The sequence below is a fragment of the Falco naumanni genome, chromosome 13 (assembly GCF_017639655.2).
Source record: "Falco naumanni isolate bFalNau1 chromosome 13, bFalNau1.pat, whole genome shotgun sequence".
NCBI lineage: Eukaryota > Metazoa > Chordata > Aves > Falconiformes > Falconidae > Falco > Falco naumanni.
Window position 1 is genome coordinate 7392220 of NC_054066.1, and position 26254 is coordinate 7418473.

Here is a 26254-nt window from a genome sequence, read left to right on the forward strand (position 1 = left end):
AGGATAATAATGGCTACAGTTGAGCTTAATTACTTTAGCTTTCAGCGGGTATCTCAGATATTATTTGTAAAAATGATCTTTGTACAGCAGAACTACCCATAACTCTGCCTCAGGTAAGTTTGGCCCAGCAGCTTGGGATAGATTTCTACAGCCACACTGATCAGCCTCTGCTGTCAAGTATCAAAGTGATATTTGAAAATAAAACAGTTTCACACATCTATATGGTCTTTACAATAGAAAATAGCCACTTTAATGTATTATATTAGTAAAGGCTCATACACCGTCATCACCACCATCATCAAAATAGCTGCCCAGGGCTCTGGATGGTAATGCAAATCCATGGCTACAAACCTTAAAAAACAATTCCAGAGAAAATAATACTCTCTCCCTTAAACAAAAGAAACTGACAAATAAGATACTTGCAAGTAAGATGCCTGAAAATAGGTAATCATATTGCAAATTATCATTCCAATAATTTTAGCAAAAAAATACCCGCTCCATCTATGTACATGGGGAAAAAACCCAACCATATGGAATATATTATTTTTTTAAAGACTAATTTGATGATACAATAAGGTTGTGTCATCTCTCTTACTTCAGCATTCTCTGCCTTCTCTGTGAAAAAGAATTTCTCTTCAGACTAATTCATGCAGGTTCAGTAAAAAAAGCTTCCAACCTGGTCCATTGTGTTCCTCAGAAAAATGTTCCACAGGATTGCCAGATTCTTTCTTAGAGAACAACAGAACCAACCATTAATTTTAAAAAGTTCATGTCATCGACTGTGGATACGTACACAGCCTGACTGCGTTCACTCTGTTTCTTCTTATAGCAGCTGGATGCACAGTTACCAAACTTTACATTTTGCATTTTCACTGTATTTTTCCCAAGAAAGAATTCTTCCTTCTTACTACTTCCACTATTAATTCTAGTTCTTGCTACTAATTTGGCATATTTATTATTCAGAAAAACTCATAAACTACAGGCCCTTATTTCTTCAATTAAATAGGTAAAGCAACAATGCAAGCTCCTAAGCTCCCCATTTGCCTTCACTTTCCCTGAGATGTTAACCAAACTGGTTTGCTCACAGCAGCCATCTGATCTTTTTGCTCTCTTGAAACTACCAACAAAAAGGAAATTAATGCCAACTGTGGAGGTGATTTCGTATTGACACTTTTCCAATAGAATCCAGACTTAGACCACCAATGTGTTTCACAGGGGACATCCACCCATCATCAGATGGTTGTAATTTTCCAACAGCAACTGTCCTGGGATGCAGGATTCAAAACAGTAACAAAAGCTAAGAAATATTCTTTATTTCGTTATCAATTTTTACACCACTGATTCCTCAAGCTGGTGTATTTCTAAGTATACCAATATAAAACAACCTACTTAAAACTGTTACCTCAGTAAAAATATAAACCATAAATAAAATACAATCAATTATTGATATATATATCATAGATAAATTGATATTATTTTATAAATTATGTTGACCTGCTATACTACCATCTACAGTATAGTTAGTTAGTATTTCCTTTCATCCCACCAGCCAAAAGGCTAATCCTCACAGCAGCTGTTACTACTCCAGTACAGAATGAATGTGAATTTAACCTCTCCTGGATACAGCCCAATAAATTCTGTTGTTTTTCTAAGCACTTCTGTGAATTAAAATGGATGTTGGCTTGCCATCCAAACTCATGAACAGGTCTGAAGTGGCTTTTAGGCAAGTCGCCAAATAACTTCCCAATTCCCTTATAGGGTATAGCTCTCACTCCAGAGATCTTCCAAGCAAGAATTGAAAAACATCATCTTCTCCATTTCCTAAAAAATATTTTTCATTTTTTTAGCATTATTTAAATAAATTATGCACAAAATTACATGAAAATAATATTAAGGGTTCATTTCCACTCTTCAGTTCTCAGTGACTTCAACTTAATTGTACCAATACAAATACGAGAAGAGTATGCCCTCATGCAGCTTTTATGACAATGCAAAGGCCACGATACTGAAAAGCTTGAATATAAAATTCAATCCAGCACAGGGATTGGATATTGAATAAGGCTGAGGAAAATGGGAATACTCCCCAATACAATGAAGATCTATTATTAGAAACAAATATATTTTTCAGCTGATGCTTAACTTTGTTCTAATGAAAACCAATCTATGCTATAGTCTTCCTTTTCTCCAGATCTCCATTTTCAAAACTAACATAATTTAGACTTTGATTTGGCAAAGCAATGAACAACCCACTAAGCTTTAAAACAATTGGAAATTTACAGAATTTAAGCTCATTGCTTGTGTTTCCATACCTTCCCTCCTGGAGATGAAATATTTACTGTTTCAACAGGAAGAAATCAGCCAGCTTGCATCAATGTGTGGCTTTGAACATTTTAAAATTTAAAGCATTCAGGGTCCCTGTACAGAGGCTTGCCAGCTGACAATAGGCTTTCTTTCTGCACACCCCTAACCACAGTTTGTAAGACTGAAATTCAAAATAGAAGGTATAGACCAGCTACAGAAAATAAACGTCAAGTAATAATAAACTTCCAACCCTTTGAAATACTTAAGTTGTAAGAAGTCAGGTATTTTAACGACATGACATACACATTTCAACTGCACGCTCCCTCTTCACAGCTATTAGATCTGCTCTGCTCTATCTATTGGATAGAAGATCTAATTTTGGTTTTAGGCTTGAATACCATTATGTCTTTTCCCTCCTCTACAAAAACCTGAACATGAGAAGACTGAACTCACCACCACCAAAGGCAGTGATTGTTTTTACCAGACTGAGGAGGCCAGGGGTAGTACTTTGAGCCAGGAATACTTGCTGTATCCTTTGGTGTTCCCCCAGATTACGGGCCAGACAGAAAACCTGCCACCTGACAATGAGACTGTCCTTTCAGTCACCACACAAGTGCCAAAGCAGCAGACAGAGACACGTGAGGTTTTGAATTTTTACAGATTACCATTGTATTTCTCCCTCTCAGGCAGCCTGCCCAAGAGCCAGGGCAGGCAGCAGGCTGGAGGGGCATCCCGCCAGGCAGCTGCCAGTACGGTGCACCCGCCTCCACCTCACACCCTTCCTCGTCTCCAAGCAGTTGCAGTTTACCAGCGGTAAGCGTGCACGGTGGCCTCAGTACCTCTTTTCCTAATAGCCTCTCGCCGCACTAAAAGCCCTGCTCTATCCCCTCTACCCTCGCCACCTCCCTCCCGCTCCCGCCGCCAGCTCTGACTGGAGCACAGGGACGGGTTCCCGCCCTAACCTGGCCCTCACCTCCGCCTCAGCAGCACTTTAATAACGCAAACGCGCTGGGAGCGGTTTTGCGCTTTATTCCTTTGGGGAAAAGGCCCGGGGCACCGCGGTTCTTTCTGACTGAGCCGACCCCCCCGCCCGCCGACGGGCCGCTTGAGGGGGAGACTCCATTTCCCGGCGTGCCTCGGGGCGCGTCCCGGCGCGCGCGGCGGCGGGAGGGGCGGGCGCCAGTGCGTAAGATGGCGGCGCTCGGCGCGGGCGGCTCGGCAGTGGGGCTCGCGCGGCTCCGGCGTGTGGCGCGAACGCTGTGGGGATGGCGCGCGCGGCGGGGCCTCGGGCAGGAGGCGGGAGCCGCGGGCGGTACGCGAGGGGGGGGCGCCCGCACACCCGGCATCGCCGTAGGGACTGGGAGCGCCCGCTGGGCCACCCGTGCCCTTCATGGTGGGCCGAGCGGGGGAGGCGGGATGGGGGGGGGGATGTGCCGGCGCGGGGGGGGGGGCCGGGGGGAGCGGGGGGAGGGGGCTGCCGCGGGGCCTTGGCGTGAGGGCAGGGGGCGGCTCGGCCGCGGGCGGCCCCCCCCGGCCCGGGCAGGGCGGCTGACGGTGGTGTGGTGCCCCCGCAGGAGGGGAAGGCGGCAGGCCCGCCTTTACGGATGAAGTAGTTCAAAGCCTGCTCTGCAAAATGACGGGGCTCAACCTGCAGAAGGTGTTTAGGCCGGTGAAAATGGAGCTTAAACCGCCCAAGTACAAGCTGATGACAGAAGCTCAGCTGGAAGAGGTAGGCTGCTCTGCTTCGCTTTGAGTCAAGTTTTGGTTTTAGCAAACAGCCTGTAACAGGCCGTTTTCCCCTTCCTTTAATGCTGCTGTTGGAAACACTTCGGTTTATTTACTTTGTTTCAAGTAATTTCCTAAATTAGTGTAAATTAGTGTTTCTTCATTTTAAAGAGCCAGATTTATTTATCCAATGTTTCTCTATTTTTATGAAATATGGAAGGAAATTGTTTGCTTTTCTTTTTCTGTAGTGATAGCTTTTCTTTAATATCCCCTTTCCTTATGCTTCCTAATTGTGTTAAATGCCTTCATCTGGTATTTAAATTATAGCCCTGGGAATCCTTTTGACTATTTTTTTTTTCCTGTTGTCTAGCCGTGGTTCAGGATGATGAAGGGGCCCTAAGCCTGTTCTTCTGTAACCACAGTCGCAGTTATAGATACACTTTGCTTGTGGTTCATGCTTTTGGGGGAAATGTATGGTGGAAAAATACCTGAAATAAACTCGGTGTTTGCAGTAGCATATGTCAACTTTAGTTTTGGAGCTTCCTCCAGCGATTTGCCCAAGTTCCAGTAGTGGTATATTGTTTGCATGCAATTCATTTATCTGGAGATTGAATTAGTGTTTCACTTCTCAACTGCAAAAGGAGAAAAAAAGATTTCAAACAACTTCTGTCCAAATGAAAATATTTGTCCCCAAATTGTATGTTAGCTTTCCAACAGGATGACTTTTTTAAAAATTGTAGAATTAAACTATTTTTTTTCCCCAAGGCCACAAGAAAAGCCATTGAGGAAGCTAAAGAAAAACTAGTCATGCCCCCTGTTTTGAATGAACGAGAGCCAATTGATGATGTGTTAGCAGAAGATAAATTCCTTGAAGGAGCTGAAACTACAAAATATGTGTTTACAGACTTAACTTACTCTGTTCCACATCGTGTAAGTAACAATGCGTTAATTTATTTTAAGAGTTTTTAATTCTTAATTTTAAAATAATCTTTAGGTTTTAATAAAATGTAGTTACACCAGTTTGTAAAAAGGCAGAGGAGTTGTAGATCCAGGCTGGTACAAGTAGTACAAAGACACTTATTTCTAAATGTTTGCTTCTGACTGATAACAATAAATGACATTCCAGTACTCAAAAGCAGGTGTGTGTGTAAGCTGTGAGATAATTATTTTAAAAGCAGATGCTTGTGATGTGCTAGGAGTGCTGGGTTCATTACTTCTTAAAGCTTTATGTGGAATTGGATTACTTAGTACTGTGCGTAGACCAAAAGATGGAGCTCTTTCACAGCGGTAAAGATCTGGTGGAAAGCTGAGGAAATGATAAATGAATTAATAAAAAACCTGAATAAACAGTTGTCAAATAGAATTGTGGAGTATAGGGATAAAGATTTCTTTGTATAATGAAACATCTAGATTGTCTCAAGTATCAGTAGTAAGAGGTTGGAAAAAATCTTGACAAATATTCATGATTCTAAGAAGTCTTCATGGTTCAAATATGCATATAGTGATGATCCTGTGCAATGAAATGCCCAGTCTTCCACCTGTTACACTGTCTGAGAGCTTTCTCCAGGAACCTGCTATTTATTATTCTGCCTCAATGTATTAAAAACTTCCTCATCCCATCAAGCTTTCCTGTCTGCCACCTCAAATCAACTATGCCTGTGAACAGATCTGAGTATATTGTTTAATTATCTTGTTTTATCTGTTGTATTTTTTGTTTTGCACTTGCCCTTACTTGATTCTAGCACCTACCTCTGAAATAAAAAAGTTCAAGACACTTGCATTCTTCATTTAGTATGTGTTATTAGATGCATAAAGTCAGGCCAGCAGCAATGCTAACTCCTTTCTCTGGGTATTAGTTATTTGTCTAAACTTCACAGGGCTGTAGCTTTCAGTGTAGGCGTATGCAGTTGTGTCATACAGTAAAATTAAGGTGTAAATGTAGCACTTAATTAGCAGGTACGAAGGGAGAAAGGATGAATCTAGCACATACCAGCTTCTAATTGATTGTTGCTACTGTTAGTGTGAGTTCAGGTGTAGAAGGACTTTGCTAAGTAACCATCTCTTATATGGTGGTTCTGGCTATGAAGAGAGAACCCTTTGGGACATAACGCTCTTTTTTTACCTTCTTTCCAGGAACGTTTCATTGTAGTTAGAGAACCAAATGGTGTATTACGCAAGGCAACCTGGGATGAACGAGACAGGATGATACAAATATTCTTCCCGAAAGAAGGGCGCAGAGTTATTCCCCCAGTGATATTCAAGGATGAACACCTTCCGGTAAGGTTTTCCTGGTTTTGAAAACTGAACATTTTTACTGAATTGAGCTCTGATAATGCGATTTGGACAGAGTAGGTCTGAATAAGACAGTCTGCTTGCATGTTTTAAGCTGCTTGAAATCTGTTTTGAACAATTGCTTATCATTATGACTTAGTTAAAATACTTACAGTGAAGTTCCAGGTTAGGGCCAGGTCAGTCCTGGGTTGGTGTAAATATTCTGTCATACTAGAAATCAACATTTAATTGTTATGCATTGATGAAAATGTTTGCTTGATCTGAAAACGTGAGCTGGCCTTTCAGAAACAAAAGAAACACCGTATTAATGTTATCACAGCACTTACTGTACTTTTGTTTTGTCTTGTGATTAAGGGGATACTCACGGTTAAGTGGTGCCCGGAACAGAAATGTGGCTGCTGTTTTTATTTTGGTGTTGGAATGGTGTGATATAGAATCTATTCCTGAATTTGAACTGTTGTTTTAGAATGTATTTCGGCAAGACCGTCACGAGGATCTCCTTAACATGTGCATTGCTCAGTTTGAGCCAGATTCACCTGACTATATCAGAGTGAGTTTACTTTTCAGTTTTCTAGCAAAAAAATAGTATTTGTGAAGAACTTTAGTGTTTGTTCTGTAAATGTAAGTATTATATGGGGATCAAAGGTGGCGTTTATATGTGTTTTTTCCCTCCCATATAGATCACCTGTTACCATTGTGATTAGTTTTATAGGCTTTTTTCTTGCCAAGAAGTAAAACAAGATTGTTTTAAGAAATTTCCAACAGTACAGAAATAACTACAGATACATAAAAATAGTGTTTATAAAGGTATTGATGATAATGCCCATAAGTGGCTCCAACCAGAGTTGTGCTACTACAGTCATGCTAACTACGTTAGAATTTGAAAGGACCAGGTAGATAACTGAGTAAGTGCACCTGAGAGCACTGTATATAAAGTATTATTTTTGACAAAGATGCAGGTACAAAGATACACTTATAGCTGAAATCTAAATTTAGTAACTGTAGTTACTGGTGAACATGGTAGTCTACACTTGCCTTTAAAACATTTACTTCTCTTTAAACTGTGATGATTTCTCTAGTCACTGAGAATGTAACTTCTGTTATGTGGTTTTTCAAGTACCTCTTGTTCAAAGCACAATTTCATCTCTTCGCTCTAGCATTTTTCTCTTTAATGAATAGATTACAACTGAAAAGCAGTGAGTGAAATGAAGGTTCAGAGATTATGTCCCTTCCTCCCCAGATTTTCAGTACATACTAGTATTTAGCTTTCTGTTAACATAAAAATGTATATGCTTAAGTACAAATAATTGGGTTATCCCTCAATTAATCATGTATAAAGTTTTCAGGCAGCATGGTTCAGCCTTTGGCTCACTCCTGCACATCAGGGAGGTCTGGAAATAGGTTAAAAACTCAAGTGAGAGGTAGAAGGGAGAAACTGTTACCAAGCTGTGTTTACTAAAACAGAAACCCTTTCTGTTTATAGGTTCATCATCGGACATATGATGATATTGAGAAACATGCCAAATATGATCTGCTCCGTTCAACAAGACACTTTGGAGGAATGGTATGGTATCTAGTAAACAGAAAGAAAACGGATGGCTTACTAATAGATATGATCCACAGAGACTTGTAAGTGGTGTTTGTCACATTAATTCTGCTTGTCTAATCAGAAAACAAGTACCACTGTTTGAAATTAAAAACCGTATTTCTGTAAGATGTATAAAAGTGTCATTTTCATCAAATTTTAGGCTAGCTGTAACTTTTAGCTATATAGATGCTGAATGGAAGCATCAGCTACAGTCTGTGAACTTGTAGGGTATTAAATTAGGCTTCTGCAGAAATGAGCCTCTTGCGGTTGCTGGGTATTTTTGTTTTCCATGTAATTCTCAATACAATTCCAGCTCTGGGCAGTGCTAATCTTAAAGCCCAATAATTTTATACTACTGAGCTCAGTTCTGCCTTTTAAGATTGACACACTGGGTTTAAGAGCAATTCCTAGTGTAGCTTAGGAGCAGATAGGTATGCTGTCACTTTAAATGGATTTCTGCTAAACACTCACTTTACAGAGCTTCAATTTTTTTATTACTTTATATATACATGTGTTTATATATTATATATAACATTCATCATTACTTTATTACTGCTGAACATCAGGCTTAAACTGTAGTATGCATAAGTTTACATACCTTTACCTAGTGCACCTTGGTGCTTGTGTGCTTCTTGTCTTTTTTTCTTATGAATGGGTTGCCATTGCAATAGCTGATGGGATGCCTGTTTAGCTGTATATTCTGACTGTACACTCAGTGAAAGCAGATGTTTATGAAAGTGTGGTGTGCAAAGTACACTTTCTCCAAATAGTCCAAGTATTAAGAGAAAGTAATTGCTATAAATGGGCCTTTATTTGTTTAGGCTGGGTAATGCTACAAGTTTAATTACATTGTATAATCTGCTTGATTTATTTAGGCTGGATGATACTACAAGTTTAATTACACTGTATCATATGCTTCATCCTGAATGTCAATCAGCAAAAGAAGCTAAAGTACAGAAACTTCAAGGAATTGATCTGATCAAGGTATGCTTTTCTACTTTAGAGCTACTTAACTACAGAAGAGAAGGCTTTTAACTAGCAGAAGCCTATTTAATAGATCAAATTTTTCCTTACCTTAACAAGTATTTACCTAGAATTTGTGTGTGCAGAGTTGTGGGTTTTTTTTTTCATAATTTTGCTGTACTGGGATTTCAGTTGTAGCTGGCTCATCTACCATTGGGATGATGAACTCTTATTATGCAACTGTGCTCTTAAGTGTACATCACTCTCTTGCCATGTTTGCAGGTATTTGTGAAAACTGAATCACAGAAAGAAGGCTATGTACAACTGGCTCTCCAGGCTTATGAAGAAGCAATGGCTACTTCTACAGGCTCATGAAATAAAGCTTATGCTGAACTAAGGTTCAAGTCTGTTTATAAACATTCTCTCTGTAGGATTCTACAATAAATGCTTTAAAGAACTGACTGTTCTATAAAGTTTTTTACTAAAACAGATAAGGATCAGTACAGTTGCTTGTTATTTTCAGAAGTTCTGTGAGTGAGCTTACAGCACTTACTACACAACTTCTAGCTTTTCAGGTTCTAATATACCCTTCGTTGAATTCCTTCACTGTTGAATGTAAGGAGCTACCCCCAATTCCCTTACTGAAATAAAGGCAGGGTCAGCAGGGTCGTCTTAGCTTCACTGAGGAGAGCATATAACACCACATCTATTGTTTAAGACACATTACTCTTTTAATAGCTCTTTTCCAGACAACACTTTAGCTAAGAGGAGCTCAGCTACTGCTTAACGGATCCAAGCCCAACAGCATTAGTCTCAGCATATGGGCTTAGGTATGTAGTTGTGTATTTCCCAGTGTCCTAAGCTACTATGCTCCTCTTTCAAATTCTTGCAATATACACTACTGAATTAAGAACAGTAGAATTACTAATAAATGGAGAATAGAGGAATACAATGTTTTAAGAGGGTTTATTGAACTGCTTGATAAATGAAAACATTTTTTAGTATGTACTGGAACAGGCCTACATCTTTAATTTCAACCTCATGGAAGGTGATTTTTTTTTTGTACAGTTGCTGGGTTAACCCTTCTTTCTAAATGTACGTGGTCCACAAAGTATAAAAATCAAAATAACTTGAAACAACTAGTCCATAGAACTTCATTCCTGTTTGGAGTAATTGATGTGGTCATCTAAAAAGTACATTCACTCATCTAAGATCTCTTCATCCAGATTGATATCTGTGGTATCAATATCCTCCAGATCCAAGTTGTCCAAGTCATCTTCCAAGTCCAGCAGTGTCTAGAAAAAGACATGATTACATCAAGGGGATATGATACAGTTATGACATGATTCCATGTGATGTATTTGTACATTCTGCATAACACCAAGCAGAGGTAGTCAGGTGGGTAATAAATATTAAAATAAGCTGTAGAGCAAAGCTACCTTCTTGGTAAGAAAGCACCCTGGAGCTGCAACTTTTTACCATGGCCTGAGCAGCTGTGTTTGGATTTCACCTTTCCTTCCTTGTAAGTCCACAAGGCTGCAGGAACTGGTCTATATTACTGTGCAGTGTGGAAGGGATCCATACACTACTGGTTCTAAGCTGTCTGGGTCTATTCGTACAGAAGGTGATATTTTCCAGCAATCACATTATTAGCTGAAGTCTAATTCAAAATTTAGTGCTTGTATTTCCCTTCATAAGAATGTATTTCAGTACCTTTTGATCTCTTACTGGAAGAAGATCAGAGTTCTGCAAAACTGTTTTCATCACTTCTTGTTTAGGAGAGGGAACTGGTTCTTCAGTCTTTTTCTAATCAAAAAGAAAACTCCTTAAGTTCTTATGAAATTAAGTATTTCCAACAAAAGTAAGCAACAGCAGCAGACTTCTAAACCCCCTCTCCCAGTGGTTCTGTTTCAATGTTGCCCTCAGTAATTCTTGAGCCACACCTTCACAGGCAGTAAGCACTCTAGCCCTTGCTCCACTGGAGACTACAGTTTCCCTGCCTGCTTTCTTTGAAGCAGTTGATAATGCAACTGATACTTCCTGAAGGTTGTTTTCATTGTATTTGTTCAATTGAGATACTGAAGTGTTGTTAGAAAGTATGTGACTTTCAAAGTCCCCAGCAGGAAACAAGTTACTTGAGATTGCTGAAACTGCTGTGACAAAGTCGGTAAATGCTGTTGCTGGGCTTTGTGTTCCATACCCTATAATGGTTTAACATCCTTCCCTTATCTTGATATAAAACTTGTGCGACAGTTAATTCATCAGTTGGTACCAAAGCAATGGTACCATTCAATTAACCACATTTAAATTAATTATACAATTATCTCCTGCAAGACTTGCCCTATTCAGCCTCAGTGTAAGACAGCTATTGTTTTAAGGGCTTCCATGCAATCATTAGCTGAATGCAAATATATGCTTCTAACATTTGTGGTCTTGTTTTCAGCTTCTAATACAAGTGAGTTCAAACTTGGTTAGGTAACTTTCGCAATGCCATTTCTGTATCTTCAACAAATGTGCACACAAGTTTGATTTTGCTTTAATGATACTTGCTTTGATACACACAAAGCAGTGACTAAAGCTACTTGAAAAGTAAGCTACCTTCTCTGAGCAGTCAGTGAAGTTTTGCAGTACATATCCTATGAGGAAACAGTACAGGGACAGAATGGAGAGTTGTCACTGTTTCTTCCAGCGCAGTTCTTTTAGAAGCTTACAGCCTCTAAGAGCTGCACCAACATGACTGTCTTTAAGGAACTGTCATTCTGATTTTCATGTTCAAACATAAGGTGTATTTGACATAAGCAATAATCTGAAGTTGTCATCTTCTGTTTAAGCCCTGAAAAGCATTTTAAGTGTTTGTTTCATTCTCTATGTGCATACCTTATACCAAGTCATGTGTTTTCTGCATAATACTTGGACAACTGAGGTGGTCAAAAAAAAATAATTCAGTTTCAGCTACTTCAGATACTGATTGGAACATCAGCAAGTAACTGAGCAGGATTCCTAGTCTGTTACTTATGAAATACTTATTCCATAACCATGCACACTAGCAAAGAATAGAAAGCATTTTTAATTGTAATATGCTAGAGTTTCCAGGTTCTAACTACTGAGCTTTTAGAAAACTAGTATTTGTCTGTGCAACTGAAACTGGTTTCTGCAGGATGAATTAAATGGTAAGACTCTATGGCTACTCACAGTAACAAAAGATGACCCAAACTAACCAATAACCACGCCAAAGAAGCAACTTCACAGTCAGTAAGTCATTATTAGTTACAGAAGTAGATTAAGAAGAGTCCGAGGCAAAACAACATGGAACTCCGCACTGCAGTGCTTACAGTCGAGCCAATAAAAGCAATGATCTGTCCATTGTTGCAGTATTCTCCAGGGCAGATGTTGCCATACAGTGGCAGGAGTTGCCTCTTCCTTAGGATTTATCATTTAGTAGTAACACTCACCTGAGATGCCATTACTCCAGAAGGCTCAAATCCTTTTGCTTCTTCAAGTAAGTTTCTTTCTTCATTTGGCTAACAGTAAAAAGACCAAAACACGTTCACAGAATGTTTAAGTGGTTGCACTGATCTGCTTAAAGCTGATTTTACACAGCAACATAGTTTTTTTTTTTTCTAGAGACAATAAGAACTCCCACTTCTGACTTACAGTGACAAGGGGGTACTCCCTGGCTGGCCGCAAGTCAGCAAGACTTTGTTTAACATACTCTTCAGCAACAAAAGCCTCCTTTAATCCAGGGAAAAGATTCTCATATTCTGTTGGATCAGCAAGGGACTCTGCAGCTTTCTGATTGACTTTAGAGAGACTCTCCCGCCAGAGTTTAACAACCCTGGAGATGCAAACCATATTTGTTACATACAGCTAAATTTTGACAACACTATTCATGCTCTGCAAATGCTTTGAGGTTACCTTGAAACTTGGCTTGGCAAGTACGTCCGTGCAAGAAAAGCAGCTTCTGGGAGACGCCCAGTTTTAATCAGGAGCTCCAAACACGAATCAAGCCTAAAAGATTTTAAAGTGTGATTTTAACCAGTAAATTTAAAAACAAAGACAAAATTTCATATCAGATCACCTGTTTATTCCATTAAAGTGCTTTCATCTCAGGTTTTAAAAGTAGCAGCCACTGTAAAATAGAATCAGCTTTTCTGAAAAGGTACCTGCCACAATCTTTCTCCCCGTAGTTCTGTTAGCTGTAGTTAACCATTTAAAGAACCTGAGGTTCCCTGCACTTGGGAAAGCAAAAAAGAACACAACCGAATCTCTCTCTTGCTACTTACTTTCCCTGCAGGAAGTAGCTCATAAATGCAACGTTGTTCTTGCCATCTTTTTCTGCTCCTTCAGCTAACTTATTCACCATGCTGGCATTTCCGGAGGCTGTGGCCAGAAGCAGTAGTCCTCCATAGTCTTGGGCATGGTGGAGACACTCTTGGGCTAAGCCGAATTGGCACTTACTGATGGCAAGCTCAGCAAGTTGCTTCCATTTCTGTTCTGACTGATCATATGAAAAGGGGAGAGGGAGAGAGAAAAAAAACCCACAAAAAATAACCCTCACATTTCTAACAACACTTAAAGATATTCAGAGCATTCAATATGAAAACATGTTTACTTGTGAACGTACTGTACCGTATCATTACGCTTGTCTTCCCTTTGAGGTACTATTACTGCTACTTCACAGCATGACACAGTGTTATACGCAGATCATTACACAGCTATGCCATTACATAAAATAGATAGTTTTCCATTAAACATGGAGGGAGGAGGTAGAAATAACTTTGGAAATTTAAACAGTAATCATCTCTTAAGCTCCCAAGTTAACCTTCAAAATGTAAGAAAGGCATCTGTGTCTGTAACCAAGTTAACATTCCTCATCACTAGCTTCATTATTTTACAACAGGAACTGCGACATCAATTGTCTGCATAATAGCTACGGGACACATCACTACCTGTCAGTCTTCCTAGTGCACCAGTCTAAGTCTGCCAAAGCTGGAGCAAAGGCTTACAGGCTTCAAGTCCTACCATTCCTCCTCTCACTGTTAAATATTGGAGATTAAGGCTTGGTTCTTGGGTCAAGTTTTGTGTTCTCCAGGAGTTCCCCTAGCTTTCTGAGGGGACAACATTCTTCTGTCCCCATCCCACACCTTAGATTCCTTTGAATTACAGGCAGAAGAGCCTCATCGAGGAAGCTGGAGGCATTTATACGGTGTTCAGGGAGCTGTCCCCACATACCCTTGTCTTTTCTTAGAGGGCCTCTTAAGATTCATGCTAATACTAAGAATTAGTACGAATCATCAGAAGTTGTGCATTTACCTCTGCTTCCACTGCAAGCTGATATGCTATTTTTAATTCTCCAAGTTGAAGGGCAAGTTCAAAACGATGCTCTGGATCTGTAGATACTGCAAGAGCTTGTTGCTTGAAGCCCTAAAATAAAAATCTGAAAGTAAGACTGTGATCCATCAGGTCAACCAGCATCCTAGATGTTCTAACAAAACCCCCCTGAACAGGAAGTCACAGTATTCTCAAATAAATACTGATGATTAACAAGAGTTTATGCTTACAGATGACGATTGTGTTTTGCTTAGCAACTCAATTAGAGAAGTGAATAAACTAAGTTTTTGATACTAATACTACTACCAATAAGCAGTTTTCTTGCCTGTTTTTCAAGAAAATGTGCAACTCTGGTTCTCTGCTCTTTCGGAATTGTGGGAAGAACTTTATCAGCCATACCAAAATCTCTTCTCATCACAGCAGTTTGATATTCAAGCACTGAGACCAGCAAAGAGTAGCTAACAATGTTTAGCTCTTTATCACCCAAATAAAGTCGGTTGTCCTTAGGGATATACCCCAAAAGATACATTGTTCTGAAACAAAACAAAGAATATTCACATTGAATATATTAATTGCCAAAGAGTCTACACAAAACCACCCAAACAGTAGTTCTACCTGAGTATCGTTGCTACCATAAGAAAATTCTACTTTTACTATGTACACTTTCACATAACACTGTTTATTCCCTCCAAGATTGTATTACTGCCTCAGAATACATTAGCATGATATTTAACAAAAAGCAGTGACGCGCAGCAAGCAGGTGATGAGGTTCACCTTGTCCTAACATAACTGAAAAAACCTTTAACATGTGCTTATAACCTGATGCAGCAACTTACCTGTCTAAATGGGCAATAGTGACAATTTCTCCTCCAACATAATAGTTGAGTCTGTTCACAGAACTGGTGTAAATAAAGCAGTCTCCTACCCACAAGCCTGTTTTCACAATCTCCTGAATCTCACCAAGAACCTGCAAATTAAGTTTAAGTAGATATATCAAGGTACTTTTAGATAGCAGTAAGACTATTAAATTTAATTTGAAAATGCAATATTCCATATGTAAGTAAATTTTTGCAACTTGGCCAACTATAAGTTTAGATACAGAATGAAATACATAAATAATGCTTTTAGTATTATAAAAATCCTGTAACACAGGAAATCTCTACCTTAATTCTTAACTAAACCAATCATAAATCTAGGAAACAAGCACCAAACTAAACATTAAGCAAAATAATCAAAGACAACTTTCCTTCTGAAATTTTTCTTTCTGACATTTCACAGCATGAGGGTTTTTTTTCACTTCTCAAACTTCAATAATTTCAAAATTTGAGTTACAGAAGAAATGAAGCTATGTAAACATACTACAAACAAGTGTGTTTTAAAAATAACCTCTATAACTCTAAGAATAGTAAATACGTCTGAAGAGAAATGCAGGCATCAAGGTCTGTCATGCTGGGATTCAACAGGGATACTCTCCCCAGGGAACCTAAATAAAATGATTAAGTGCTCCTCAGGCAGACATATACTGTGTGGTACTCAATGTTCTGGAAACTAAAATTTAATAGGACTATGTAAAGGATTAGGTTTGCTATACTCTGGGAAGACTTGCTTACATGACCACTAACCCTAATCCGTTTTTAAAATAGAAGGTACCTCAAAAGCATCTTCAATTCCATCTTCAGTGACACCTTCATGTGTTTCTTGGGCTGCTGCAACTTTTTCTGATAAGTACTTCAGAATGAAGAATGACTCTTCTGTAGCAATGCAGACAAGCTCACCCGAGTCAGACCAGAAAATCTGCATCATCAGAATTAATAACAGTTTTAGAGACACCAGGTTAAGAAATGAGGACATATACATTAAGGTTAAAACATACTAAATATAAAAAAAGCTTTAGGACTTGAGAAGCCAACACATACAGGGATTTTTTTTTTCCCCCTTCTGCTACATGGCAGAAACTTAATAAGTTATTACTTTATGATTGACAGGTTGGCTTCATTTAAGAAAATCAGCAGCCTTGCAAAAAAAAACCAAAAAACAAACCAGTACGCACAGACAGGTAAACACCTTCAGTCTCACTTACATGTTTGGGCTGAATTTCAATTCTGCGAATCAGTTCTGTGTTTTCCCAATCATAGAATGCCAAGCCATTAACAGATCTGACCCCCAACAGGAAACCACCATAGATACCTGCAAGAAAATAAAGGTGGAAATAAAATTTCTTCAACATTGTACAAAATATGTGCCAACACATCTATTTTGTAAGTAAATACTCACCTTCTGCTCCAAAATCAGGTTTGAAAGACCTCTTCTCTTTGAAATTTTTGAAGATCTTTACAACACTGTTGCTTTCCCTGATTGCATATCTAAATGGAGATTGCATTGTAAAAGAAAAAAATAAAATTACTCAGCATCCAAAGTATCAGATTATTACAATTGTAAGCTACTACAAAACAACTGCATATGATTTGTCTTTGAAAATTAGCAGTGCTATAAATGGAAAATTTTGAAGCAGGACAGTTATTGAAAGTTCATTATCCACACAGGTATATGTGGATATCTTCAGGCCAGTTTACTATTTGTACAGCTTGAAAATCATCAGCAAATTTAAGTTAACATAAAGAAAAAATCTGCAAAACTTACTCTGAAGAATCATGTGCCCATACAAACTCCTGTGCAGAACCAAAGCTCTTGTTTCTCAAAGCCATAGCTGTGTAGATGATATATTCACCATCACCACACACTACGACAAACCTAGAGCATAAGAAAGATGCATCTGTCAGATACCTGTGTTCAGTTCAATAGGCATGATCAAGGATACAAATTATCTGAACAGTTAAACGGCCCCTAGACCAATATAGCAACTGCAAATCCAACAGAATTTAAAAGCTTCATATATTCCCAAAATGTCACAGAACTCAATTTTTCCCTGTGTCATGTTGTTAGCTACTTGCTATTCCTTCTGGTCTCCACTGAGCAGCTCTTATACCTTGTCTGCCTTTAACTTTTCTCTTAATTTAGCTTATCTGTTAACAAAAAACAACTCAAGAGAAGCGATCAAAGAATGCTGTTTGCTGCTATTACTGTATACATTTTGTTTGTGTACTTTTTTGCCTACTTACAGTGTCCAACTTCTCTTTAAGCTGTGAGCTCTTACAGGTGCAGCCCATCTATTACTCGACTACAGTGCCTGGCTCTGATATACCTGTTCTCTACCAGCACACACGCAACTAATTTTTTTTGATCAAAAACTTTTCAAATATTAAAAAAAAAAAGAAATCAGAAATGCTTAAGTATCTTATTCTAAAATCTATTACCGTCCATTAGGGTTGTGCTGAATTGTCTGAGGATAGATTTCACAGCTCCCCATATCCTTTACAGCCAGCGGCAATCTTTCTCCATCTTTGATTTCAGCATCTCCCATAGCTTTCAAGTTAGCCTGTTGGACTTCTGAATGTTTAGCCCAAATAATTTTTCCATTTGCATCCATGGACATGGCAGGCTCTTCACGACCAAGCTATAAAGTGTAGCATAGAAATTCAGTAGATGGAGAAAATACATTCTTGATTTTCTTTTCAGTTGAACATACCCAGTAAAATACCCTGGCTCTGTCTGAAAACATCAGTTAAATGCCAAATATTCCAGTATTTTATGTATCACAGAATCAGAAATCAGTTGCTCTGCACATGGGACAGTGATGAATCACCATTTCTCATTTCAAATTATTAATTTTACCTTAACAATAATGCTGCCTTCATCATATCCCAAAGCCACGTTATTGGATCCTCTTAAACTGGCCACACACCACACTCTCTCCATACCATAGTTGAGGGTACTTTCCAGGCGGTAAGTGCTTGAATGCCAAATGCGCACGGTTCCTAGAGGAAAAGAAACACATGCCTTTCATCTCTTCTCTCCATGCAAGGGCAGGAGGTGTGTAGCCACACCACAAGAAGAGTTCTCCCGTAAGGTTTTCCCCTGTCCTTTATATATCAGAAAATACAAAATTACCATCTTCTGAGCCTGTGATAATGATAGGCAACTCAGGATGGAAGCTGACACACGACACATTTTGAGCATGTCCTTCCAGTGTCTGTACACAAGTTTTATTCTGCAAAGAGTCAGAAGTACAGGTACAGATAATAAAAAGGTTGTTAAATTTACACCTTCATTTCTTACAAAATTTCTTCCCATATCCAAAATAGACCTGAAAACATCTTTCTCTAGATTTGTTCCAGTAACATTTATTTCCAAGATGCTGCAACAACAGCATTAGATATACTAGAAACTATAATTGTAGAGTTGATATCTCCTCCACAGAAGAAAACATTTATTTCCCTTGACATAGCTGTTTTCCTCTATTTTCAGATGGGTTTCTGCCTAGAAGATACACTCTCTCAGAGTTATATAGCAGAAATAGATTAAAGCAAGATAGAAAGCAGAGCTCACTGCAAAAAGTCAGAACAACTGAATCTAGTTACAGGTGAAGACAGATCTAATACTGTCTTTGTTAAGAACTCTTCCACAACTTTGCAAATGAACAAAGTTTACTCCACTTGAGACAACCGAGATTAGACTACATAACTGATGTACACAACTAGCTGTTTTGCTATGGCACTCTGCACAAATGTTTATGAAGAGTTGAGCACATACCTGGTAGTCCCAGATCTTAACCAACCGGTCATCTGCACCTGAGATGAGGTATGGCTTGTCTCCTCCACTGTAATAGTCAATGCAGTTCACTCCTTTCTCATGCCCTTCCAAAGTAAAGTTGGGTGAAGAAGAGCCAAGCTGCCACACCTGCCAGAAAAAAAAACCCAAAACCCAATCAAACCCAGCCACATGTAGTTATCCATCTTTGGCATCCAGGTCAACCTTGCCAAACAGAGTAGGCATTCAGGTTTACTTTACAATTCCAGAGATATACAATATGGAATTCCAGAGACACTGCTGTTCTCTTAGGTAAAGAGCTGCTTACCAAACTACTAATCCTCACCTCCCTGCCAAATAAGCAGAAATAACAGAGTCGTACATGCTGTGCTCTACAGCTCAAAACTACAGAGCTATTTTTTTTTTTCTTAAGGACAAAAAAAACATGTAAGACACTATATGAAGTAGTATCTGTTTATAAAATTAACTATTAGATCTAGGAAAAGCAGTCAACTATTTGTGCATACATGGGTTGCCCCAGTTGTGTCCTGAATTTTACTTTTTCCAGTTACATTAAATGAACAAATCTCATGCTAAATGAGGACGCAAAATGAATCAAATCAAGTTACAGACGGACTGCTACTTTCCCACGATTACCACATCAAATCAACATTCATATGCACCTAATCTCAACATCTGAGGACATAGGAAATCAAAACTGGCTTTTTACAGACAATATGCTTATAATTTATAGGGAATGCGAGGAAGTCTCGCTGCTGAAATAACTGTAAATCAGTAGTCCCAGATATTTAGTAGTAGTTCACAGCAAATAAGACTCATCAGGGTCTACCATGAGAAGGTTGAAGATACCTTTAGATAGAAAGCCAAGGACAGGAAAATAATGGGAAAAATGCTTTTACTTTTTTAAATGCACAGTTAAAAGATTTACACACTATATACATACAGTTTCAATTCTCCCAAACTACTCATTGATAGTGTAACCATTACTCCTCCTCAATATTTCTGAATGGAATCCAAATGGAAATGCAGCACTTAGACAACCACACTTCAATGATTAGAGATGACAGGTAATCTTGTAAATTTACTTAGTAGGTGCATAGTATCTCGACTAACATTCAGGTCTTCATTCAATAAGAATTCTATTATTGCACCTACTTTTAAAAGTTCTGACCCATTGTCCATAGAGTATTACTGTGTTTTGTACTCTGGTAATTACTTAGTAACTGACAAAAACCACCCCAAAATACAGTTTCTCTACCTTGATTGTCCTGTCCAGAGAGGCACTGGCAAACTGATTATTGTCTTTTGGGTTTATAACAATCTGCATGACATAATGGGTGTGTCCTTCAAACACCTGAGAACAAGACCACTTTTTATCCCAGTCCCAGAGTTTAATGAGCATGTCATCTAAAAAAAAAAACAACCAAGAAACAAAAAAAGCCAGCTTCCATTAGTTGAGTATATTCTGATACCTACCTTCTGACACTACATAATCCTTAACAACTTCACATTAAAGGCTCACTCATCCATCCCCCTTTGAAGGGGGGCACTGCTAATACTCAAGATATTTTTCATCTGTAAGTTCACCAGTCCTTCCCTGCAGAAGGACCACAAGGAGTACAAGTTTCGCAAAAAGATTGTCCAGTAAAATGACAAAGCGATAAAACTAAGGAAGAAATAAATCAGTCTTAAAAATGGAGATTAAGATTTAAGGTATCGAATTATTAATCTTAAAATACTAGGCAGATATTAAGGAATTGGACCCACGTTTTCTTCTGCAGCACCTACTCTGATGAGCACTATGGAATAGGAACCAGACACCCAAGCTGGCTTCCTAATACCTTTATTTTCAGTGTAAGTGTACTAGCTTCAACTGCAAAACACAGAAGACATGGTGCTTCTGACTCACAAGGCTCTCTGCATTCTTGCAGAGCTCTGATTGCATTAATGAGGTTTCCAGGAATGAAAGGTACTGAGTGGCACATTGTAGGTGTCCTTGGGCAAGATCTTTGGGATACTGTGATCTTCCAACCCTGAGTAATGTAGATTGCCTCAAATAACAGAGAACTCAGAAGTATTTTTGGAAAAACATGAAAGTTATCTGCTGTTTCAAGTCAGATTGCCAGCTGAAAACACTCCATTATGCATTTTTCTTTTAAAACACAAACAGAATTTCAGCGTGTCAAACTCAAAAACCAGCCGATTCACACATATTTGAATCCTTCCTCTGGCAGATATTAAACAGCAACATACTTTGCTCTTCTCTGACAAGAACATAAGATATTATATTTTAAGTACAGTTGCTATTCAGTTACAAAACATGAATGCATGCAGCAAGAAATAACCTCAAGGACTCCTGTTTCAGCAGAAAAAGGAAAAGAACATGCAATCCCTTACTAGACAGAAAATTGAAGCCTAAAAATAGCTGGTTAATAAATATAAAAATATACCAAAGAACTCTTACCACTGCTCGTCAGTATGAAAGGCTGTGTGGGATGCACAGCAATACAACGAATGTAATCTGAATGTGCTTCAAACATGTGAACTCTTTCCAAGGTATTATAATTAAAAACTCTAATTTGCATGTCATCCTATGAAAGGGAAGAAAAGGCAAAATTAAAATTGGACTTCGTATAATACACCTTATATTCAGTGCAGGGTAGCTAGAAAAAACATTTGATCATTTAAGAGCCTCTAACAACAAAGTGTTGTTAGAAGAAAATGTATTTTCTGTACATTGCTACTGATACAGATTCTGCTTTGATTCAGAAGTCTATAAATTACCCAACCCTATTACAAGGCATTTATGAAAAGGAAAAAGCTTCAACTAAAATTTCATTTTAAAAATAGTTTTTTGATTTAAAGTTAAGTGAAAAAATGCTTTTAAAATTATTAATGCTTTATATGAAATGAAAAGCAAGGCTCTCCAACATAAAATTTACAGTGACGTTAATGCTGTGGGGCCAAAAGGAAAGGAGCTGTAGCTCAAAGTCAAATGGATAGGTGATTTCAACTATTTTTTAGAATTGAGATTATTTTTTTTTGGGGGTGTGTGTGATACAGTTATTTCAGATAAAGTATTAATAAAAGCATTATTCCAAACCCTTAAAAAAAAAGTTATTTGAAGAACTATCTGACAAGGAATAAAACATGAGGTAAAGCTTTCAGAAGTGACAACTTACAAGGCCATCAGAGTAAATTAAACAGTGAAAAACTCTGCACTGCTTGTTTTATCCAAAACATTTACTTTTCTACTCTTGCCTTTTCCTCTTTCAAACACATGCCTGTAAGTAGCAACACCTACAGAAAACACTTGTTTAGAATGGTGGAAAAAGACAAGTTTATGTTCTTTTGAGACCAGTCTATCAGCATGATGAACATGAAACACAAATAAGCAATGACTAACATTACATTTTCATAGTCACTAAGACTTGGCCCTGTTGCAGAAAACAGTTGGCTTGCCCTTTCCTTGCTGTTTCTGGCCCTTTCCTTACCATTTCTGGCCACTGCATTGCAGCCTCTCATGGGAAAGCTAGGACAGAAACAGCTGCATACTGAATCAGATCAAGAAACTAATCCAGGTGAAATTAAGCACATAAAAATAAAAACTGAGAGCAATTTCCACCAGTTCCCATACAGCTGTCTGAACTCTTGTGCTGCCAAAGAGGCAGTGTTGTACTTCTTGGGAAACACAGCTAACTTATGCACACTTGGAAGTAACTGGGTCACAGCAGCATAAGACAATGAAGTGACAATAAATGTTTTATTCCATGTATAGGGCAGCAGACTAGAAAAAAATTTGAGACAAAAAATTTTAGGCATTACCTCAATTTCAACAAAACCTATTCATTCCATCAAGAAAAGCATGTTATTAAGATTAGAATAAAACTATTTCTCTCAAAGTAGACTCACTGAATAAAAGCAGAGTATTTTTCTAGAGACAAGTAAAACTCCAAAAAACTTCTTTGATATAACCAAGAACACAAGTAGAAAGTAACTTGTAAGTCATCTTACCTAGGATAGTCAAAAGTTTCATCTTAAAGTAGCACTACGAATATATAGTCAAAATTAGGTGCTGAGTGTTCTCCAGTTGACAGTAAAAGTTGAATCTAGATCTACCTTGCACTACATGCAGAACTAGTCACCACATTAGGTAGCTTTCCTTTGAAAGAAAGTTTAAATTTTAATTTTATTTAAAGGAGAAAATTTCTGGGAAACTGTAGAGAAGTATTCCTTTCTCTTCTACAAATTCATATAAAATCATATTATGCGATGCACAAAGGAATGGCATGAAAATGAACTAAAGTACTACTGCATATGGAAATCACAAGACAATAGCTTACAGCTCCTGTAACAACCCAGTTCTTTCTTGCCACGAATTTAGCAGCTCTCACTGGCAGGTCACACACTTCAAAAGTCTTCACCAGAGTCTAAAGATAAAAATAGTAAGTTTATAGCAGCGGTGAAAATACGAGATTTGAAATCAGGTCTTTGTCTTTCCTTAAAAGTGTCCAGTATGTTGCCTTTGGCAATTCCCCAAGAATCCTACAACACTACGTGTCCACTTCTTAAAAAGAATACACCTGTCCAAGGAGGGAGATACTTGCTTGTTCTGATGTTTTAATATCACCTTTATGTTCTCCCTTCATTCTTAACCCAGCCCCACCTCCAAATATTTTTTGGATCTGCTGCCCAGTTTCAGTCATACTTGACAGACAAGTAGAGGTCTAAAAGATCCTACAACCTTCACAAATACAGAAGGTTGGTGCAAGACAGAGGCATCTAATCCTTCAGAAGGAAAGGCATTAGTTTGCAAGGAATCCACAAAGGAGACAGTCCTTGAAAAATAAACCTCTAGGAAATGAAACATCATTAAAGTCACAGCTAAAGATATTCCTTGTCTATTACTATAGTGACTTTTTAATGAGACAGAGTACAATTAGTGGCAGCGATTTAAGATTCTTCTTGTACATCAAGTACTGAAAATACAATTTATACATCTACACAATATCAGTTATGAAGATTTCATAATAAAGGAAAACCAAAAGCATCACCTGTGTTTCATGGTTCCAAACACAGACACTACCATTGTAAAGGCTAGCCAACATCCATGGTTCTGTGGGATGCAAGTCTACACTCTTCACTCGGTCAGACCGAGCTGTTAGTTTCCGTTTTATATCAAGTCGGAGAGGCTAGATTGGGAAAGAATTGAGAATAACAAGTTATTCAACATGAAACTGGCACAGAAATATGATGGAAGTTAAAACCTTAAACCAAAAGGAGTCAATTCTGCTTTTCAGGCAAACAGAAGACTACTACTATTATCTATCCATCTGCTTATCTGGTTTTGTAGGGGTTTCTGGAAACATTGCAATGCCACCAATGGCAATGGGTCTATTTAATTTACTTCTGTGAAAGCCAGCATTTTTTCATACTGTAAAAAGTATCTCCAGCACAGTAAAAAAATAAAACCAAAACATGCTGCACATATTCCTGGTGTCCCTAACTACTGAAGCAAAGCAACAAGAATTTGCTTCTGATACAACCATAGAAAATGAATTTTCCCGCTACTTCACCTCAAAAGAAACAAGTGTAAAAGCCAGTTATCATAATGGAACAAGCAACATTTGACAGTTACAAATTTATTTCCATTCACAATTCTAATAATAAGTTTTAGACGAGAACACTACATTGTAAAAACTGGGAGGAGGGAAAATTTTCAGTCTTTCTCTTATGAAGAAGGCTTTGACCTTCCGCTTTCATCACAGGCAATGTAAAGCCAGAGTATTTAAAAGGCATGAAGTACAGCAGAGTTATTTTTTAAAGTAACAGAGCCATTATAGATCTGTTTAGATACTCTGAGACCATTGAGCTCACTTAATGCTGCTGACGTTTTAATTGTCGAGAACTTAATGAATATTATCCGATCAAAGAATGCTGCATGTGTTTAGTAGCAGAACAGTAATAACTGCTGCAGTTACATATGTTGGACACTGCCAGAAGAAAGAGATACCTAGCTATTGTGTAGTACCTGTGATTTATAGATGTGACATCTGACAGTAGAATGAACTTGCGGTTTATTTCTCCTGCCATAAATACCAGAAAAGTTGGCAGGACAATTCCATGGGCTTCTCAGCTTATCCCTGGAACTGCTCTTACCTACTGGTACGAAGGCCCAGACTACAGCCGATCGAAAAGGTTAACTGCGACCCCGACTGAAAATGCTGTGACAACCGCTGGGTCTGTTTGATGAGCACCACAGCGGTAACACCGCCCAAGGGATCTGCTCCGTTACTTCAGGCACAGTGATGCCAGGGGATTTACAACTGCTTTCTTCTTACTAAGTTACTTAACTGAAAGCACAAAACAGCACTACGACGTGCTCAGGTAGCAGGGGGCCGGGGCAGCCCAGGGCACACGGCGGCCCCGGAGCCTGCCCAGCCACCGCCGGCCGGCCCCGCCCGGCGCCGCGCCCCGGGCCAGGCCCAGCGCTGTCTCGCTGCCGGGGGCTGCTCTGGCCCCCACCCCGCCGGGCCGATCGCTCCCCCGCTCCCCGCCTGAGGGAGCCCGCACGAAAACACCTCAGGACGGCGCTTCCCGGCCCCTCGCACTGCCGCCTTGCACGGCCTTGCCGGTCACCGACGGCCGCGGCGCCCACCAGGGCAGCCCCCAATCCCCCCTACAACGGGCCGCCGCCCGCTGCGGGCCAGGCCGGGCTCCCGGGGCAAGACCTCCGCTCCGCCGCACTCCCCGGGCAGCCGGGCTCCGCTCGTGGAGGTGCCTACGGACTCACCATGGCCCCGCGTCGCCCCGCGGCAGCACCGACGGCTGAGGTATCGCTACGCCCGGGCGGCCTCCGACCCTCCGACGTGGAACTTCCGGGCCCGCCGCTCTCGCGAGAGCCACACCAGAGCTCCCGGGTCTCGCGGGAGCAGAGGGCGCCGCGGTGTGCCGGGATATGTAGTCGGCTGCGCCTGGGCGGTGCGGCGCGGGGCAGGCTGGGAGTTGTAGTTGCCGCGCGCCTCAGGGAGGGGGAGTGGCCGCTGGGGCGCGCGGGGCGGGCGGGAGCTGAGCTGAGGTGAGCTGAGGTGAGCTGAGGTGAGCTGAGGTGAGGCGCTTCCCGCCCTCAGCCACAGCGCCTTGCGCGACCTTCGGCCTCTCAGTTAGATGGTGATGCTGATAATGCAGATAATGCAGATAATGATGCTGGTGATGGTGGAGGTGGAGGTGGAGAGCTACAGGCCTTTGCCCAGTTGTGAGTGACCCAGAGAAGGGTCGGATCCTCCCATCCCCTTTGCCTGCTCAGTGTGTGTAATGGTGACATTGGCCAGGTGACAGCCCTGAGGCACGCCTCTGGAAGGAGCCCAGCTTGCCTCTCCGGCTCAG

General features: G+C 39.6%; 2 protein-coding genes across 3 annotated transcripts; one reads left to right on the top strand and one right to left on the bottom strand.

The window, feature by feature from the left end:
• The first annotated feature begins 3488 nt into the window (after window positions 1-3488).
• MRPS22 (mitochondrial ribosomal protein S22) lies at window positions 3489-9326 on the top strand. 2 transcript variants are annotated; one of them, XM_040612942.1, is made up of 8 exons: window positions 3489-3613; window positions 3876-4030; window positions 4792-4956; window positions 6160-6303; window positions 6785-6868; window positions 7802-7947; window positions 8782-8890; window positions 9152-9326. In XM_040612942.1, the coding sequence occupies exons 1-8, from the start codon at window positions 3493-3495 to the stop codon at window positions 9242-9244; spliced, it is 1017 nt and encodes a 338-aa protein (XP_040468876.1). In that variant the 5' UTR covers window positions 3489-3492; the 3' UTR covers window positions 9245-9326. The 2 variants fall into 2 exon arrangements, with proteins under 2 accessions (XP_040468876.1, XP_040468878.1); XM_040612944.1 differs by lacking the exon at window positions 3489-3613 and adding an exon at window positions 3677-3694.
• A 492-nt stretch (window positions 9327-9818) lies between these two features.
• Window positions 9819-25777, bottom strand: COPB2 (COPI coat complex subunit beta 2). Its single transcript, XM_040612941.1, has 22 exons — window positions 25662-25777; window positions 23923-24060; window positions 23212-23298; window positions 21333-21459; window positions 20127-20275; window positions 18851-18997; window positions 18209-18308; window positions 17933-18075; window positions 17515-17714; window positions 16841-16951; window positions 16475-16563; window positions 16281-16387; window positions 15851-15994; window positions 15037-15167; window positions 14526-14733; window positions 14183-14293; window positions 13153-13367; window positions 12785-12877; window positions 12524-12704; window positions 12322-12390; window positions 10583-10675; window positions 9819-10164 (listed from the first exon to the last, which is right to left on the bottom strand). Exons 1-22 carry the CDS (start codon window positions 25662-25664, stop codon window positions 10069-10071), a joined length of 2742 nt encoding a protein of 913 aa, XP_040468875.1. The 5' UTR covers window positions 25665-25777; the 3' UTR covers window positions 9819-10068.
• Between the last annotated feature and the right edge of the window lie 477 nt (window positions 25778-26254).

Excerpts from the sequence above, each read along its gene's own strand:
- MRPS22 (XM_040612942.1), top strand. The coding sequence starts at position 3,493 with ATGGCGGCGCTCGGCGCGGGCGGCTCGGCAGTGGGGCTCGCGCGGCTC. Across the intron at positions 4,031-4,791 it reads CAGAAGCTCAGCTGGAAGAG|GCCACAAGAAAAGCCATTGA; the intron begins GTAGGCTGCTCT and ends TTTTTCCCCAAG. Across the intron at positions 7,948-8,781 it reads GATATGATCCACAGAGACTT|GCTGGATGATACTACAAGTT; the intron begins GTAAGTGGTGTT and ends TGATTTATTTAG.
- COPB2 (XM_040612941.1), bottom strand. Across the intron at positions 18,309-18,850 it reads TTAAGATCTGGGACTACCAG|AATAAAACTTGTGTACAGAC; the intron begins GTATGTGCTCAA and ends GACTCTTTGCAG. Across the intron at positions 10,676-12,321 it reads CTGGAGTAATGGCATCTCAG|AAAAAGACTGAAGAACCAGT; the intron begins GTGAGTGTTACT and ends CTTTTTGATTAG.